This window comes from Ranitomeya variabilis, chromosome 7 (genome assembly GCF_051348905.1).
Source record: "Ranitomeya variabilis isolate aRanVar5 chromosome 7, aRanVar5.hap1, whole genome shotgun sequence".
NCBI lineage: Eukaryota > Metazoa > Chordata > Amphibia > Anura > Dendrobatidae > Ranitomeya > Ranitomeya variabilis.
In genome coordinates, this window is record NC_135238.1 from 162,329,874 (window position 1) to 162,349,525 (window position 19,652).

Below are 19,652 nucleotides of genomic sequence, written 5' to 3' on the forward strand. Positions count from 1 at the left end.
TTTATTATTTTTAACATTAGATCTTTTTACTATTATAGTAAAAAGTTGGTCACACAGGGTTAATAGTAGCATTAACGGAGTGCGTTACCCGCGGCATAACGCGGTCCGTTAACGCTGCCATTAACCCTGTGTGAGCGGTCACTGGAGGGGAGTATGGAGCGGGCGCCGGGCACTGACTGGACGGGAGTAGGGAGGGACTAATTCCGGCGGCCGCAACCAATCAGCTACGCGGGATTTCCGTTACAGACAGACAGACAGAAGTACCACTTAGACAATTATATATATAGACTAGATGGTAGCCCGATTCTAACGCATCGGGTATTCTAGAATATGTATGTAGTTTATTTATGAAGATTTTAGAATAATACATTGAATACACAGGATTCGGCCGACCGCTACCAATTAGCGAAGCGTGGTTCAAATCCCGCGCCAATTCGCAGCCGGACTGTGCCTGTCGCTGATTGTTCGCGGCCGGCCATGTAGTATATAACAGCCCACAGAGTATATAGCACAGCCACGTAGTATATAGCACAGCCCACGAAGTGTATAACATCCCACATAGCATATAACACAGCCATGTAGTTTATAACAGCCCACGTAGCATATAACACAGCTCACGTAGTATATAACAGCCCATGCACGCAGTATATAACACAGCCCACGTAGTGTATAACACAGCCCACGTAGTGTATAACACAAACCACATAGTGTATAACACAGGCCACGTAGTACATTGCACAGCCCACGTAGTATATAGCACAGCCCACGTAGTATATTGCACAGCCCACGTAGTATATTGCACAGCCCACGTATTATATTGTACAGCCCACGTATTATATTGCACAGCCCACGTAGAAAATTGCACAGCCCACGTAGAAAATTGCACAGCCCACGTAGAAAATTGCACAGCCCACGTAGAAAATTGCACAGCCCACGTAGAAAATTGCACAGCCCACGCAGTATATAGCAATGTGGGCATCATATCCCTGTTAAAAAAAAGAATTAAAATAAAAAATAGTTATATACTCACCTTCCGTTGGCCCCGGATCCAGGCGAAGCGGTTACCGACGCTCCTCGCACGCTCCGGTCCCAAGAGTGTATTGCGGTCTCGCGAGATGATGACTTAGCAGTATAGCAAGACCGCTACGTCATCATCTCGCGAAACCGCAATGCATGGAGCGGTCACCGGAGCGTCGCGAGGAGCGGGAAAGGCCGGTTCTGGATCCGAGGGGCCGACGGACGTTGAGTATATAACGATTTTTTATTTTTTTTATAATTTTTAACATTGGATCTTTTAACTATTGATGCCACATAGGCAGCATCAATAGTAAAAAGTTGGTCACACAGGGTTATAGCAGCGGTAATGGAGTGCGTTACCCGCGGCATAACGCGGTCCGTTACCACTGCCATTAACCCTGTGTGAGCGCTGACTGGAGGGGATTATGGAGCAGGCACTGACTGCGGGGAGTAAGGAGCGGCCATTTTGCCACCGGACTGTGCCCGTCACTGATTGGTCGTGGCCGTTTTGCCGCGACCAATCAGCGACTTGGATTTCCATGACAGACAGAGGCCGCGACTAATGACAGACAGACAGACAGAAAGACAGAAGGACAGAAAGACGGAAGTGTCCCTTAGACAATTATATAGTAGATGGATACACAGTATTTAAAGAGATAAAGTTGTAAGCATGAGCTAGTAACACCAACACATTTGGCAGCATGCAAAATAATTTCCACATTCCTCTGCAGCTTCAGGATTTAGCAAGATTTTAGGTCACGTTCAGTATTGGGTCAGTATTTTAGTTTTTAGGCCACGCTCAGTATTGGGTCAGTATTTTAGATTTTAGGCCACGCTCAGTATTGGGTCAGTATTTTAGATTTTAGGTCACGTTCAGTATTGGGTCAGTATTTTAGATTTTAGGCCACGCTCAGTATTGGATCAGTATTTTAGATTTTAGGTCACGCTCAGTAATGGGGCAGTATTTTAGATTTTAGGCCACGCTCAGTATTGGGTCAGTATTTTAGATTTTAGGTCACGTTCAGTATTGGGTCAGTATTTTAGATTTTAGGTCACGTTCAGTATTGGGTCAGTATTTTAGATTTTAGTCCACGCTCAGTATTGGATCAGTATTTTAGATTTTAGGTCACGCTCAGTATTGGGTCAGTATTTTAGATTTTAGGCCACGCTCAGTATTGGGTCAGTATTTTAGATTTTAGGTCACGTTCAGTATTGGGTCAGTATTTTAGATTTTAGGCCACGCTCAGTATTGGGTCAGTATTTTAGATTTTAGGCTACGCTCAGTATTGGGTCAGTATTTTAGATTTTAGGTCACGTTCAGTATTGGGTCAGTATTTTAGATTTTAGGCCACGGTCAGTATTGGGTCAGTATTTTAGATTTTAGGTCACGCTCAGTATTGGGTCAGTATTTTAGATTTGCGGCAAAGAAAACTAAATCTCCGGGCACTAAAAAAATAGAGGACCCCCGAGCATGCTCGAGAAATCTTGAGTAACGAGTATATTCGCTCATCACTAATTATAAGGCTTCCATCACAGGTTCTGGCATATTTCAAGGGACAAATAGTGTAGTATTTTCTTCCTGCCAAAACGACACAACAGAACCCAAACGTGATGGCTTCAGCTCCGTATCATGGCTTCTATTTGTAATGCAACACTGAACAGAGTCTCAACAATCTTACAGTCTAATTACGGCCTGAAATCAGCAGCTTACAACTGCCTGTTACTGATCTAATTACAAGTGAAAAATCAGAATAAAAGAACCTCGGCACTGATTGACAAAAGATAGCTAAGGTAGGGGCACTGACTGACAAAAGATAGCTAAGGTAGGGGCACTGACTGACAAAAGATAGCTAAGGTAGGTTCTTGCTGCCATATATAACCTACAAATGCAACGCTCTGCACCCATGGTGTAATTTGATCACTATTCGTTGCCTCAGAATCAGCACATCAGATTTGGTCTGAATGTTCTTCGTCTTGTCACCTTCATCAGTTTTGACGGCCCAGCTTGCAGAATGTAGGACTAGTCTGGCACAGCTTAATGTATGGCCATGTACGGTAATTGGAAGTGGTAACACAACCTAAATCTAAAGCACTATATGGCCATACACTGGGCTGTTCAGACTAGTCCTGTATTCTGAAAGCTTGGCCATCAGATTTTAATGAATTCTGAAGACCATATCAAGATCGAACATGTGCACGGAAATGCTGATGTGCCGCTTGTAAATAAAAGACTGATCAAATTCAACTGTACATTACATTGTAGATGTGAGAAGTCGATTACATACAAGTCTAAGTTTTTCTACATTTTGTGGCTAAGTCACTGGCAAAGAATTGGAGGGGAGATATGTATCACCGAGGCTATTAGCTTCAGTGATATGAACCTAGAAAAATGCTCCAGCACACTAAGTGCTGAGAGGGGTTAATCGGCCATGTTTAGGGCTAGGTTTGATGAACAGCTGTAGAATGGGTAGGATGCTGTTCACCATAATCTCCACCCCAGGGTGGAGTCCAGAGGATAAATACACAGCCTTCTGGCTCATTTAGTGTTTGGTGTGCCTGGAGATGGGAGCTCCAGAGCGATGTTTGTGGGTAAGGAAAGTTGAAACTTTTTTCCTATGTTTGTTTCTGGAAAAGGCAGATCACCATAGCAACACGGACTATGTCATTTGTTTTTGCTTTCCTGTTCGGCAAGAAAGGCTGTGTTTGTGTTGCTAACCCTGCCCTGACTTATTACTTATTATGTACCTCAATAAACCAGTGTAAAGTTTACAGAGACAGTGTCCCTGTATCAACCTCTATGAGCAGCTGGCTAAGCCAATCAACCACAATTCTTAGATGAATGTAGCCAGATAACTTAATATTTGCTCTACAATCAATCAGAAAATAACAGATCGGGTGTCATACACAGGGCAGTGAGATAACAGCTTAGGCTGGTTTCACACTTGCGTTTGGAGCAGCTGCGGAGGGCTGCGGACTTCCTCCGTGAAGCCCCGCCCTCCGCCGCTAGCTCCGCCTACTTCTGCATGCCGCCCGCAAGCGGCCTGCGTACCCATCTTTAACATTAGGTACGCAGGTCGTGCGGCTGTATGCGGAGGCTGCCGCATGCGTCGTTTTGACGCTGCGGCGACCAGCGTAGGACGTAGCCTGTAGCATTTTTTTTTTTTATCTGCAGCGTCAAAACGACGCATGCGGCAGCCTCCGCATACAGCCGCACGACCTGCGTACCTAATGTTAAAGATAGGTACGCAGGCCGCATGCAGAAGTAGGCGGAGCTAGCGGCAGAGGGCGGGGCTTCACGGAGGAAGTCCGCAGCCCTCCGCAGCTGCTCCAAACGCAAGTGTGAAACCGGCCTTACAATGTGACAATGACCCATTGCTGGGACTACCAAGAGACTGGTACATTCTATTGCACCACATACTGTGGGTACAGAAAGTATATAGACCCCTTAAAATTTTTCACTTTGTTTCATTGCAGCCATATTTCAGTTTTTCTTTTTTTAATAAATTTGCCAAAATTACTACATTTCTGTGTTTTTCAGTCAAGATGGGGTGGAGAGTGTACATTAATGAGAAAAAATGAACTTTTTGAATTTACCAAATGGCTGCAATGAAACAAAGAGTGAAAAAATTAAGGCATCTGAATACTTTCCGTACTGTATATGCTCCTTATGTATGATGCAGGCCAAAGCTCCACATTGCACTGTGCCCCTGACGATATGAGTTTTGCTCCTTCTCCTGCTGTTCTGGATGCCCTCCTTCATCATGAGACGGATCCTGTTCCATCACCATGGCGAGATCACATTGTGCGTGGGCCTGTGTAAACTCTGCCCTACCTCTTAATATCAACTCTCCCATCTTGAGGCATTGCAACCTTTGATGTCGAGGTTCATGATTTTATCATTAGAGAGAGGTTTCACAAAGAACATTTACACTTGAATATGACTGAGCTGCAGTACCAAACACAGCCAAAGAAGAAGAGGGGCGCTGCTTCTGGAACAAAAAGAAGATCCCTTTTCCTGGGAAGATGAAAATTGCCTATTTACTGAAAGTCTCATTATCATAGTACATAATATTCTGACCGTGGCAGCTTTGTGTCTTGTTACCAAAGCTCAGATGTAGTTATCAGGAACTTGTCCAGCTCCTTCCATTCTACATATCTCTGAATAGCATGAGTGCCTGAAATACTAAACTACCATTGTATTGCATTTTGCTTTTACACTGAATTATCTTTGAAGTCTCTTCTTTCACCCAAGATGGTCCTTTTAAGATTGCCCTCTAAGCAGCTCATGATTCTTGGCACATGGGAAAGGATATGAGGGCAGACATTGCATTCATAGTTGGGTGAGGTCGCCATCTAGTGGCAGAACATTGGGACTCTAGGACGCTGTTTTATTTCAATTTCTGATGTTTCTGTGTTGCAGACTCAATTGACTTGAGAGCAAATGTGAATTATTGAGCAAGTCAAATAGCTAATATGACCGTCTTAAAGAAGCTCTCCCAGGAAAAATGTTTTAACCCTAAACCTTACTAAATACACTGGGTAAAATATGTATCGAACACATCACCAATTTTCTAAATAAATTTATTTCTATAAATTTTTACCACATCAGAAACAACCCATCCAATCCACACAGGCAAAGAAATCAAACCATAGATGTCCGTGTGAAAAAAAGAATAAGGGTGGCACTCACCGTCCCATAAAATCCAGTTTATTGAAACAGTCTAAAACATCCTCGGCATGGGAGTCACACGTGGAGTGAAATGGACGATGGCTGTTTTGTGCAACTGCGCTTCTACGGGTCCTGGAGAGAGGAAGTGACGAGGTCCATATACCCGGAACAGCTAAAGTCCCTAGGGACTCCCCTACCGAGGATGTTTTAGATGGTTCAATAAACTGGATTTTATGGGACGGTGAGTGCCACCCTTATTCTTTGGTATTGGTTTTTTCTAGGTTGGCTCCCGAGAGCCCGTGCACGGATGCTTACAGCGACTTTGACCCCGGAATCGGGCGTTTTGGCACAGTTGCTGCAGCGGTACAGATTGCTTTTCTCTTTGCTTGTGCACTGATACAAACCATAGATGTGCCTAAATTAAGTCATCGTATTCTGCGGACTATTAGACGTACTGGATAGTGATGAGCGGACGTGCTCGGATAACGTGTTATCAGAGCATGCTCACGTAATATGTTCGAGACCCCGCGGCTGCATGATTAGGGGCTGTTAGACCGCCACAACACAATCAGGGATGGCCTGTTTGTTAGGGAACCCCACATGTGTTGTGGCTGTTGAACAGCCCCAAAACATGAAGCGAGGGAACATATTCAAACACTGCTTAGGCTACTTTCACACTGATCCGTCGGTACGGGCCTGTGGCAATGCGTCAGGCCGACGTACCGACGGACGCTGTGAAATAACTGCAAGACGTGGGCAGCGGATGCAGTTTTACAACGCATCCGCTGCCCATTGTGAGTTCCGGGGAGGAGGGGGCAGAGTTCTGGCCGCGCATGCGTGGTCGAAAATGGCGGACGCGACGCACAAAAAAAGTTACATGGAACTTTTTTTTGTGCCGACGGTCCGCCAAAACAAGATGCATCCGTCGCACGACGGATGCGACGTGTGGCAATCTGTCGCTAATGTAAGTCTATGGAGAAAAAACGCATCCTGCGGGCAACTTTGCAGAATGCGTTTTTTCTCCAAAACGACGCATTGTGACGTACGCCATAAGACGCAAGTGTGAAAGTACCCTTAGGCACATTAGGGGTTCTCCAAAAGGAACATGACAAATTTTGTTGTCCATTTTCTCCTGATACCCTTGGGAAAATAAAAAACTGGGTCTAAAGTAAAATTTTTGTGGAAAAAAAGTTAAAGGTTTATTTTTTCCTTCCACATTGCTTCAGTTCCTATGAGGTACCTGAAGGGTTAATAAACTTCTTGAATGTGGATTTGCTCAGCTTGAGGGGTGCAGTTTTTAGAATGGTGTCACTTTTGGGTATTTTCTGTCATATGGGCCCCTCAAAGTGACGTCAAATATAATGTGGTGCCTAAAACAAATTGTTTGGTAAATTTGATTGGGAAAATGAGAAATCGCTGGTCAACTTTTAACCCTTTTAACGTCCTAATATAAAAAAAGATATGTTTTCAAAATTGTGCTGATGTAAAGTAGACATGTGGGAAATGTTATTTATTAACTATTTTGTGTATACATAGTACAGACCAAAAGTTTGGACACACCTCATTTAAAGATTTTTCTGTATTTTCATGATTATGAAAATTGTACATTCACACTGAAGGCATCAAAACTATGAATTAACATATGTGGAATTATATACTTAACAAAAAAGTGTGAAACAAATGAAGATATGTCTTATATTCTAGGTTCTTCAAAGTAGCCACCTTTTGCTTTGATGACTGCTTTGCACACTCTTGGCATTCTCTTGATGAGCTTCAAGAGGTAGTCACCGGAAATGGTCTGTGCAGGAGCCGTGACAGGAGCAAAAAAGAGGACGACATCCTATGAAGATGGGAGGCGCTGGACCCAGACCGCGACGCCCATCGGACCGGACCGCAGCGGGACCGCCCCTGGGTGAGTATAATCTAACTTGTTTTTCTTATCTTTCAGGATACATCGGGGGCGCCCCTGATGCCGGAGGCCTTAGCTTATAAGCGAATTCCCTTTAAAGGGCCACTGTCACCCCCCTCCAGCCGTTATAAACTAAAAGAGCCACCTTGTGCAGCAGTAATGCTGCATTCTAACAAGGTGGCTCTTTTAGTTTTAGGTTCAAGTATACCCAAAATAAAGCGATTTGATACTTAGCCACAATTCCTGTCTCTAGCCATGGAGGCGGATCCTCACTCCCCAGCTCGAAACGCTCCTCTGCCATCACTCCAATCTTCATGGTCTTTCGTCGCCGCCCCCTCAGCGCTGTTTACGTTTTAAAACCGGCGCCTGCGCTGTGTAGTACTGTGCTGCACAGGCGCAGTAAGCTCTGGCCATCTGACGTCCCAGCCAGGCTTGCAGACTGCGCCTGTGCGGGCAGTGCAGCCACCCACCTTTGAAATCCTAGCCCTGCACTGTGCATAATGCATAACACAGCCCCGCACTGCCCGCACAGGCGCAGTCTGCAAGCCTGGCTGGGACGTCAGACGGCCAGAGCTTACTGTGGTAGGAAGCTGCTTGCTAATCATAGTTTCCATAACAGAGAAAAGAAGCAGGTGGTGGAGCCACTGCAAAAACATAGGCAAAATCTCCGGCAAAGCTAGGCCTTCCTTGGAAGCCCCAATGAGTCCATCAGCATCTTACAGATGTGTGCACGTACCCTCTGGTTATTGTCACACATCCGTGTGACACATCCTAGTGCTGTCCGTTTTTACCTGCCTGTTAGTGTTTAGGCGCTTTTTTTTGTTTTTACAAAATCCTGGATATCCCCTTTAAAAAAAAAACTATGCATGTTTGGTATTGCAGTAATAGTACTGACTTGGAGAATCATATTTCTAGGTCATTATTTACCGTATAATGAATGCATTACATAAAAAAAAACATATTTGCACAATTGCAGGGTTCTTTGGCTATTTTTCTACACTTTAATAAATTTTTCCCGCTTTCCAGTACATCACCAGGTAAAATGGATAGTGTAATTGTAAAGTACAACTTGCTCTGAAAAAAAAAACCAAGCCCTCGCATGGCTAAAATGACACACAAACAAAGCTATGGCTCTTGGATGAATAAGAGGAAAAAACAAAAGAGCAAAAACAAAAAATCTAATCGTAAGAAAGGGGTTAATGAGTGGGGCCCTTAGTGTTTTAATAACTGTTTCCATTCTGCAGAGTCTAACATTTAATCAAATGTGCTAATTGCGGTGCTTGGAGCACCCTGGGTTTTGGCCACAGATCCGCCTGCCTCACCGGTGACTGACAGCGCTGGCTTGCGTGATCCGATAAAACATTGGATTGTATTCAGACCAAAGTTATTCTATGGGGCAGTGAACAAGTCTGATTTTTACCTTGGACCAAGAAAAAAAATGGCAGCATGCATGATTTGAATCCAATATTCTTACTGGACTTCACCCCATGCAAGTCAATGAGTCCATGGAAAAAAAAATTAAAAACTGACAGAATAGAGAAAAGAGATTTGCCAGGAGGAGAGAATCTACAGTCGTGCGACCTTAGCCTAAGAGGTTGTTATTCACCTGCAGCCTTACGTCCTACAGCTTCTCCATCACTTAGAGGTTTGCTGTGCCATCTAGTGGGGAAACTTTGCATTCCCCAGATAAGAACTTCTATGTTTTAGTATTTTGTTTTTCACTATTTTAACACAATAATGGTACATTCTACAGAAAAAAAAAGCTTTTATGTACACAATGAGCAATAACTTATTTGTCCTCTAGTTGATGTAGCCAAAAGTGTGTTTTTGTTTGGAATGATGTTATTTTATTTTGTTGAGAACCTTTTCATAGCAGATACAGGTGCTTCTCACTAAATTACAATATCATCAAAAAGTTACATTTATTTCAGTTCTTCAATACAAAAAGTGAAACTCATATATTATACAGAGTCATTACACACAGAGGGATCTATTTCAAGTGTTTATTTCTGTTAATGTTGATGATTATGGCTTACAGCCAATGAAAACCCAGAAGTCATTATCTCAGTATATTAGAATAATTAGCAAAAAACACCTGCAAAGGCTTAAGTTTTTAAAAAGGTCCCTTAGTCTATTTCAGTAGGCTCCACAATCATGGGGAAGACTGCTGACTTGACAGATGTCCAGAAGGCAGTCATTGACACACTCCACAAGGAGGGTAAGCCACAAAAGGTCATTGCTAAACAAACTGGCTGTTCACAGAGTGCTGTATCCAAGCATATTACTGGAAAGTTGAGTGTTAGGAAGAAGTGTGATAGAAAAAGGTGCACAGGCAACTGGTATAACCGCAGCCTTGATAGGACTGTTAAAAAAAGAACATTCAAAAATTTGGGGGAGATTCACAAGGAGTGGACTGCTGCTGGAGTCATTGCTTCAAGAGCCACCACACACAGACGTATCCAGGACATGGGCTACAAGTGTCGCATTCCTTGTGTCAAGCCACTCATGACCAATAGACAATGCCAGAAGCGTCTTACCTGGGCCAAGAAGAAAAAGAACAGGACTGTTGCTCAGTGGTCCAAGGTGTTGTTTTCAGATGAAAGTAAATTTTGCATTTCATTTGGAAATCAAGGTCCCAGAGTCTGGAGGAAGAGTGGAGAGGCCACAATCCAAGCTGCTGGAGGTCTAGTGTGAAGTTTCCACAATCAGTAATGGTGGGGAGAGATGTCATCTGCTGGTGTAGGTCCACTGTGTTTTATCAAGACCAAAGTCAGCACAACCGTCTACTAGGAAATGTTAGAGCACTTCATGCTTCCCTCTGCCGACAAGCTTTTTGGAGATGGCGATTTCATTCATCACCAGGACTTGGCACCTGTCCACACTGCCAAAAGTACCAATACCTGGTTTACAAACAACAGTATCACTGTGCCTGATTGGCAGCAAACTCGCCTGACCTTAAAGGGAATCTGTCACCTCAAATTTGCAGAATATGTAAATGCCCTGTGTCCGGTCCCATGGGGCGGTGTTTCGTCTTTTCTCCACCCCATCCTTCCCCGCTGTCCACAATATTTTCGTGAATTGAGTAGGTGTCCTCCATAGTTCGCGCGTGCTCAATGCAATCTTGCCTCGCGCACATGCAATATGATTTGCCCAACTGCAGGCAAAGCCAAAAAGCATTACTGCGCATGCGCGGGCGCGCAATGTCCCGGAAGTATTTCGCTGTGTTCCGGGACATAGACCCCAGACCCAACAATGCAGACAGACTGAAGGCTGCTATCAAAGCAACCTGGGCTTCCATAACACCTCAGCAGTGCCACAAGCTGATCGCCTCCATGCCACACAGCATTGATGCAGTAATTGATGCACATGGAGCCCCGACCAAGTATTGAGTGCATTTGCTGAACATACGTTTCAGTAGGCCAACAATTCAGATTTTAAAATCAGTTTTCAAGCTGGTGTTATAAAGTATTCTAACTTACTGAGATAATGACTTTTGGGTTTTCATTGGCTGTAAGCCATAATCATCAACATTACCAGAAACAAAAAACACTTGAAATAGATCACTCTGTTTGTAATGACTCTATAGAGTATATGAGCTTCACTTTTTGTATCGAAAAACTGAAATAAATTAACTTTTTGATGATATTCTAATTTTGTGAGAAGCACCTATATGTGTTCTGCATACATGTGGTCACGTGCCGACTAGAAGTGCACGGCCTCAATCAATGCAAGTGTATTGAGTGAGGCAGGACACGTCTAGTCAGAATGTAGCTGGCAGTATGCAAATCACATACTTGCGGTCTCATGACCGTCCGCTCCCGATGCTGGCACCGGAGAATACAGACAGCATGAAGTAACTGCAGACTTGTATAACGGACAACCCCTTTAACTATTACTTTTGAGGGGGAAGGTGTAGTAAAAAAGCCTTTTGAAAACTTTTTAAAGAAAAGGTACAATGAAGACTTTTTAGTTAAAGGGGTTACTCTCTTCCAGCAACAAAGCCACCCCTGACTGAGGACTGTGTCTGGTATTGCAACTCAGCCCTACAGTAGTACTGAATGGAGGTTCCTCCTGGTTCTTCGGATTCCCCCCACACTCCAAAGACATACTGATAGGGAATCTAGATTGTGAGCCCCAATGGTGACAGTGATGATGTCTGTAAAGCGCTGTGGAATTAATGGCACTATATAATGGGATAAACTAGGTATATAGCCGTGGTATGCTGGGGGCATTTGTGAAACCACTGGTTGCCATGGCACCCGTTGGCACTCCAAGTTCACTCTGCTGTTTGTGTGACCGTGGCATTTAGGTGGTTATCAGTAACCATGCTTGATGCCGGCAGGAAGGAGCATAGTCGTCATCGTCGTCGTCATCATGGGCAAAGCTTATGAGTGTGTGCGATCGCCGGGATGTAATAAAAGGTACATTATAGTGCACACAATACCGCTGGGACATGCTGCTATGTGAAGATGCAGGAAGGGGTTAATGATGGCAGAACATGGAGGAGCAGAGGGAACCTGCAGAGAGGGGAGAAGTGGGGGTCAGGAGAGGAGACAAAGAGAGGAGTGGGAGTCAGGGGGCGCCATACTGCTGGCAGGCACTGCTGTCTGGCTATCCTCCGCATGGGATGGCAGGTGACAGGCTGCAGTAACTGCGCAGTACATGTATAGCCCAATGCTGTACCTACAGAGTGTATGTACCAGTGTCATGGCAGTGCTTCCCGCGTGTGTACACAGAACTAAGAGCTCTGGCTGCACCTAATTTTCCTACACGACTCACGTTTATACTCGGCCATCAGCCGTTTCAGAGCCGTCCCAGCCATCACCGGAACCAGGCCGCCTCCGCTGTTTGTTTACGGAAATCCTTAGAACCACTTCCGGTACACGTCAAACAACGGCTGTCTACGCGCATGCGCTTTAGAAACTGAAGTGCGCGCTGGCGCCGCGGCCATAGCTCAATGGCTGGCAGAGGTGTAGCTCTAACTGCGCATGCGGCAATGTGAGTTCGGGATTCAGGTTTGCGCGTTCTTACCGGGAATGATGTGTCCTGTAATAACGATCAGCAGTGGCCCCGCTCTGTGCTGCTGTGCGCTGTAGTGAGGACGTCAGCTAAGCCAGAGAAGGCCTGTATTCAACACAGCCATCAGGTCTCCTCTGCCAGAGTGCTATCGCTATTATCTGAGAGCTAATGAGAAAGCTACTGACTGTACCCGGGCATTGCGGCTGACTAACCCGGTGTGGCGGCTGACTGTACCCCGGTGTGGTGGATAACTGTGGACCAGTGTGGCGGCTGACTGTACCCCGGTGTGGTGGATAACTGTGGACCAGTGTGGCGGCTGACTGTACCCCGGTGTGTCTACTGACTGTACCCCGGTGTGGCGGATAACTGTGGCTGCTGACTGTACCCCGGTGCGGTGGCTGACTGTACCCCGGTGTGGCGGATAACTGTGGCCCGGTGTGGCGGCTGACTGTACCCCGGTGTGTCTACTGACTAGCCCGGCATGGCGGCTGACTGTGGCCCGGCGTGGCGGCTGACTGTACCCTGGTGCGGCAGCTGACTGTGGCGTGGCGGATAACTGTGGCCCGGCGTGGCTGCTGACTACCTCGGCGTGGCTGCTGACTGGCCCAACTTGGTGGCTGACTACCCCGGTGCGGTTGCTGACTGTACCCCCGGTGTGGCAGGCAGCTGACTGTACCCCCGGTGTGGCAGCTGACTGTACCCCGGTGTGTCTACTGACTGTAGCCCAGCATGGCGGATAACTGGTGGCTGACTGTGGCTCAACATGGCTGCTGACTATCCCGGCATGGCTGCTGACTGTACTCCGGCTTGGTGGCTGACTGGCCCGACGTGGCTGCTGACTACCTCATCGTGGCTGCTGACTGTGGCCCGACGTGGCGGCTGACTCTAGCCCAGTGTGGCTGCTGACTACCCCGGTGCGGCGGCTGACTGTACTCTGGTGTGTCTGCTGACTGTAGCCCGGCATGGCGGATAACTGGTGGCTGACTGTACCCCGGCGTGGCGGCTGACTGTGGCCCGACGTGACTACTGACTACCCCGGTGTGGCTGCTGACTGTGGCCCGACATGGCGGCTGACTTTAGCCCAGTGTGACTGCTGATTGTATCTCGGGGTGGCAGCTGACCATGGGGTTGGTGTGGCTACAGTTGCCCCTCACTGTGCTTCCTGCACAAAATGTCTCCCCACACTGCACCTCTCTATAATATGGCCCACACTCTGCCCTTCTCTGTAATTTCCCCTCATACTGGTTCTCTCTATAACCCCCCCCACACACACACACACACACACACTGCCCCTCTATATTACACACACACACACACACACACACACACACACACACACACACACTGCCCCTCTATATTACACACACACACACACTGCCCCTCTATATTACACACACACACACACACACACACACACTGCCCCTCTATAACACACACACACACACACTGCCCCTCTATATTACACACTGCCCCTTGCTATACTGTACCTCCTTTCACAATTTTCCCCCAATTGCCCCTTAATATGGCAATTTAGTACCAAAATGCCCCAAACCCTCTTATCTCCCCTCCAAGCTACATTAAGTGCCAGGACATGTAATCTTTGACTCTCCCATGACTCGCTTACCATTCCCCACCGTGTTGTTGCCAGCAGCAGTGCGGTGTAGAGCATCACATTGCTGGGTGTCGGGGTGGGGGTGATGAGCGCTTCCCTTCTGTTCATGTATTCAAATATCTTTGCATATCAAAAACACAAATACATTTAGATGTAGGAAGATGAGGACAGGAGTCTCCTGTCTCTGGGCTGCAAGGCAAACTGGCTGCATGCGGCCCATGTGTTGTGCGGCCCTGATGTAATCTCATCTTTATAGTTATCTATCTGTTATATTTAGTCCCATTCTCCCCATCTATCCATCCAATCTAATATGCACCATATCTATCTGTGATTGCAGCGCTCATTCCAGGGCCTAGGAAGTGAAGCAAAATGACATGAAACTTAGCAGAAAAGGTATACGGGGATCATTAGGGGCATTATCCTTAAGCATTAATTTCAAAACCAGTGACTAAAACAGTGTAGTGGACGACTTCTTTAATTATCTTTTATGAACTAGGAGTGCAAAGATGGTGACGACTGAGGCCTGTAGTAGGCCCCTAGCTGCCATTGCAACCCATCGGCAAAACCCCTGCCAGCAACCACCACTTACGTGCCAGTGTCAAAGATTAAGCGAAGCATTGAAGTGGTTAAACAGTAACAATCCGCGCTAGCACTGGTCTTTGGTGTTAGGGCAAGGTGCTGGCAGATGCCAGCTGTCTTGTATGATGGGAGCGTAGTACCTCATGTATCAGAGGGGAATAGGTTATCCTTCCAACATCACATATCTACTTTACTAACTTTATTAGGTCATAATTAGTGATGAGCGAATATACTCGTTTCTCGAGCATGCTCGGGTGTCCTCTGAGTATTTTTTAGTGCTCGGAGATTGTTTTCTTCGCCGCAGCCGAATGATTTACAGCTATTAGCCAGCTTGATTACCGTACATGTGGGGATTCCCTAGCAACCAGGCAACCCCCACATGTACTTATGCTGGCTAGTAGCTGTAAATCATTCAGCTGAGGCGATGAAAACTAAATCTCCGAGCACTAAAAAATACTCGGAGGACACCCGAGCGTGCTCGAGAAATCTCGAGTAACGAGTATATTCGCCCATCATTAGTCATAATATGTGAGTCTAATACTACAAAAACCATTTTAGCCATAGCTATTCCTCTCATTACTTGGTACCCACATTCCCAGATGTGTGATCGGACAACAGGGCACAAGAGATTTCAGGATTTGCTGGTTTTGGGGTAGTTAAGGTGAGGTATGGGAGATGTGTTGACTTTTCTAGGAACCACCTGACCATTTTGTACACACGGACCAAATTGTTGGTACCCTTCTGTTAACCCCTTTACCCCCCAAGGTGGTTTACACGTTAATGACCAGTCCAGTTTTTACAATTCTGACCACTGTCCCTTTATGAGGTAATAACTCTGGATCCCGGTGATTCTGGGATTGTTTTTTTCGTGACATATTGTACTTCATGATAGTGGTAACATTTCTTCGATATGACTTGCGTTTATTTGTGAAAAAAAATGGAAATTTGACAAATTTAGCAATTTTCAAACTTTGAATTCTTATACCCTTAAATCAGTCATGTCACACAAAATACTTAATAACATTGCCACATGTCTACTTTACATCAGTACAATTTTTGAAACAATTTTTTTTGTTAGGAAGTTATAAGGATTAACCCCTTCACCCCCAAGGGTGGTTTGCACGTTATGGACCGGGCCAATTTTTACAATTCTGACCACTGTCCCTTTATAACGTTATAACTCTGGAACGCTTCAACAGATCCCGGTGATTCTGACATTGTTTTCTCGTGACATATTGTACTTCATGATAGTGGTAAAATTTCTTTGATATTACTTGCGTTTATTTGTGAAAAAAACTGAAATTTGGCGAAAATTTTGAAAATTTCGCAATTTTCCAACTTTGAATTTTTATGCAATTAAATCACAGTGATATGTCACACAAAATACTTAATAAGTAACATTTCCCACATGTCTACTTTACATCAGCACAATTTTGGAACCAAAATTTTTTTTTTTGTTAGGGAGTTATAAGGGTTAAAAGTTGACCAGCAATTTCTCATTTTTACACCACCATTTTTTTTTAGGGACCACATCTCATTTGAAGTCATTTTGAGGGGTCTATATGATAGAAAATACCCAAGTGTGACACCATTCTAAAAACTGCACCCCTCAAGATGCTCAAAACCACATTCAAGAAGTTTATTAACCCTTCAGGTGTTTCACAGGAATTTTTGGAATGTTAAAATAAAAATTAACATTTAACTTTTTTTCACACAAAATTTACTTCAGCTCCAATTTGTTTTATTTTACCAAGGGTAACAGGAGAAAATGGACCCCAAAAGATGTTGTACAATTTGTCCCGAGTACACCGATACCCCATATGTGGAGGTAAACCACTGTTTGGGCGCATGACAGAGCTCGGAAGCGAAGGAGCGCCATTTGACTTTTCAATGCAAAATTGACTGGAATTGAGATGGGACGCCATGTTGCGTTTGGAGAGCCCCTGATATGCCTAAACATTGAAACCCCCCACAAGTGACACCATTTTGGAAAGTAGACCCCCTAAGGAGCTTATCTAGAGGTGTGGTGAGCACTTTGACTCACCAAGTGCTTCACAGAAGTTTATACTGCAGAACCGTAAAAATAAAAAATCATATTTTTTCACAAAAATGATCTTTTCACCCCCAATTTTTTATTTTCCCAAGGGTAAGAGAAGAAATTGGACCCCAAAAGTTGTTGTACAATTTGTCCTGAGTACGCTGATACCCCATATGTGGGGGGGAACCACTGTTTGGGCGCATGGGAGGGCTCGGAAGGGATGGAGCGCCATTTTGAATACAGACTTAGATGGAATGGTCTGCAGGCGTCACATTGCATTTGCAGAGCCCCTAATGTACCTAAACAGTAAAAAAAAAAACACAAGTGACACCATTTTGGAAAGTAGACCCCCTAAGCAACTCATCTAGATGTATTTTGAGAGTTTTGAACCCTCAAGTGTTTCACTACAGTTTATAACGCATAGCCGTAAAAATAAAAAAATAAAAAATTTCCCCCAAAAATAATTTTTTTGCCCCCAGTTTTGTATTTTCCCAAGGGTAACAGGAGAAATTGGACCCCAAAAGTTGTTGTCCAATTTGTCTTGAGTACGCTGATACCCAATATGTGGTGGGGAACCACCGTTTGGGCGCATGGGTGGGCTCGGAAGGGAAGGAGCGCCATTTGGAATGCAGACTTAGATGGAATGGTCTGCAGGTGTCACATTGCGTTTGCAGAGGCCCTAATGTACCTAAACAGTAGAACCCCCCCACAAGTGACACCATTTTGGAAAGTAGACCCCCTAAGGAACTCATCTAGATGTGTTGTGAGAGCTTTGAACCCCCAATTGTTTCACTACAGTTTATAACGCAGAGCCGTGCAAATAAAAAATATTTTTTTTTCCACAAAAATTATTTTTTAGCCCCCAGTTTTGTATTTTCCTAAGGGTAACAGGAGAAATTTGACCCCAACAGTTGTTCTCCAATGTGTTCCGAGTATGCTGATACCCCATATGTGGGGGTAAACCACTGTTTGGGCGCACAGGAGAGCTCGGAAGGGAAGGAGCACTGTTTTACTTTTTCAACGCAGAATTGGCTGAAATTGAGATCGGACGCCATGTCGCGTTTGGAGAGCCCCTGATGTGCCTAAACAGTGGAAACCCCCCAATTATAACTGAAACCCTAATCCAAACACACCCCTAACGCTAATCCCAACTGTAACCCTAACCACACCTCTAACCCAGACACAACCCTAATCCCAACCCTATTCCCAACCGTAAATGTAATCCAAACCCTAACTTTAGCCCCAACCCTAACTTTAGCCCCAACCCTAACTGTAGCCTTAACCCTAGCCCCAACCCTAACCCTAGCCCTAACCCTAGCCCCAATCCTAGCCCCAATCCTAGCCCCAACCCTAACCCCAGCCCTAGCCCCAACCCTAGCCCCAACCCTAGCCCCAACCCTAGCCCCAACCCTAGCCCCAACCCTAACCCTAGCCCCAACCCCAACCCCAACCCTAACCCTAACCCTAGCCCTAACCCTAGCCCCAACCCTAACCCTAGCCCCAACCCTAGCCCTAACCCTAGCCCCAACCCTAACCCTAGCCCTAATGGTAAAATGGAAATAAATAAATTTTTTTATTTTTTTATTTTTCCCTAACTAAGGGGGTGATGAAGGGGGGTTTGATTTACTTTTATAGCGGGTTTTTTAGCGGATTTTTATGATTGGCAGCCGTCACACACTGAAAGAAGCTTTTTATTGCAAAAAATATTTTTTGCGTTACCACATTTTGAGAGCTATAATTTTTCCATATTTGAGTCCACAGAGTCATGTGAGGTCTTGTTTTTTGCGGGACGAGTTGACGTTTTTATTGGTAACATGCTCGGGCACGGGAGATTTTTTGATCGCTTTTTATTCCGATTTTTGTGAGGCAGAATGACCAAAAACCAGCTATTCATGAATTTCTTTTGGGGGAGGCGTTTATACCGTTCCGCGTTTGGTAAAATTGATAAAGCAGTTTTATTCTTCGGGTCAGTATGATTACAGCGATACCTCATTTCTATCATTTTTTTTATGTTTTGGCGCTTTTATACGATAAAAACTATTTTATAGAAAAAATAATTATTTTGGCATTGCTTTATTCTGAGGACTATAACTTTTTTATTTTTTCGCTGATGATGCTGTGTGGTGGCTTGTTTTTTGCGGGACAAGATGACGTTTTCAGCGGTACCATGGTTATTTATATCCGTCTTTTTGATCGCGTGTTATTCTACTTTTTGTTTGGCGGTATGAGAATAAAGCGTTGTTTTTTGCCTCGTTTTTTTTTTTTTTTTTTTTACGATGTTCACTGAAGGGGTTAACTAGTGATATAGTTTTATAGGTGGGGTCGTTACGGACGTGGCGATACTAAATATGTGTACTTTTATTGTTTGATTTTTTTTTTATTTAGATATAGAAATGTATTTATGGGAATAATATTTTTTTTTTTCTTTTTTTTTTTTTTTACACATGTGGGAATTTTTTTTTTTTTACTTTTTTACTTTGTCCCAGGGGGGGACATCATAGATCGGTGATCTGACAGTGTGCACAGCACTCTGTCAGATCACCGATCTCACTTACAGCCGTGCAGGCTTACCAGCACCTGCACGGCACCCGGAAGTAATCCCTGCAGGACCCGGATGCAGCCCCGCGGCCATTTTGGATCCGGGGCCTGCAGGGATAGGAGGTAGGAGACCCTCGCAGCAACGCGATCACATCGCGTTGCTCCGGGGGTCTCAGGGAAGCCCGCAGGGAGCCCCCTCCCTGCGCGATGCTTCCCTGTACCGCCGGCACACCGCGATCATGTTTGATCGCGATGTGCCGGGGGCGGTCCG

General features: G+C 45.0%; 1 protein-coding gene across 2 annotated transcripts in view; it reads right to left on the bottom strand.

Moving 5' to 3' along the window:
- UBE2G2 (ubiquitin conjugating enzyme E2 G2) overlaps positions 1 to 12,525 on the bottom strand; it is a 39,307-nt gene extending 26,782 nt beyond the window's left edge. The window contains exon 1 of one of the 2 annotated variants that reach the window (XM_077272152.1): positions 12,375 to 12,525. In XM_077272152.1, the coding sequence (XP_077128267.1) occupies positions 12,375 to 12,417 (43 nt within the window). In that variant the 5' untranslated portion in view covers positions 12,418 to 12,525. The remainder of the gene's footprint in view (positions 1 to 12,374) is intronic. The other variant, XM_077272151.1, reaches the window with a different exon arrangement.
- Positions 12,526 to 19,652: the final 7,127 nt, after the last annotated feature.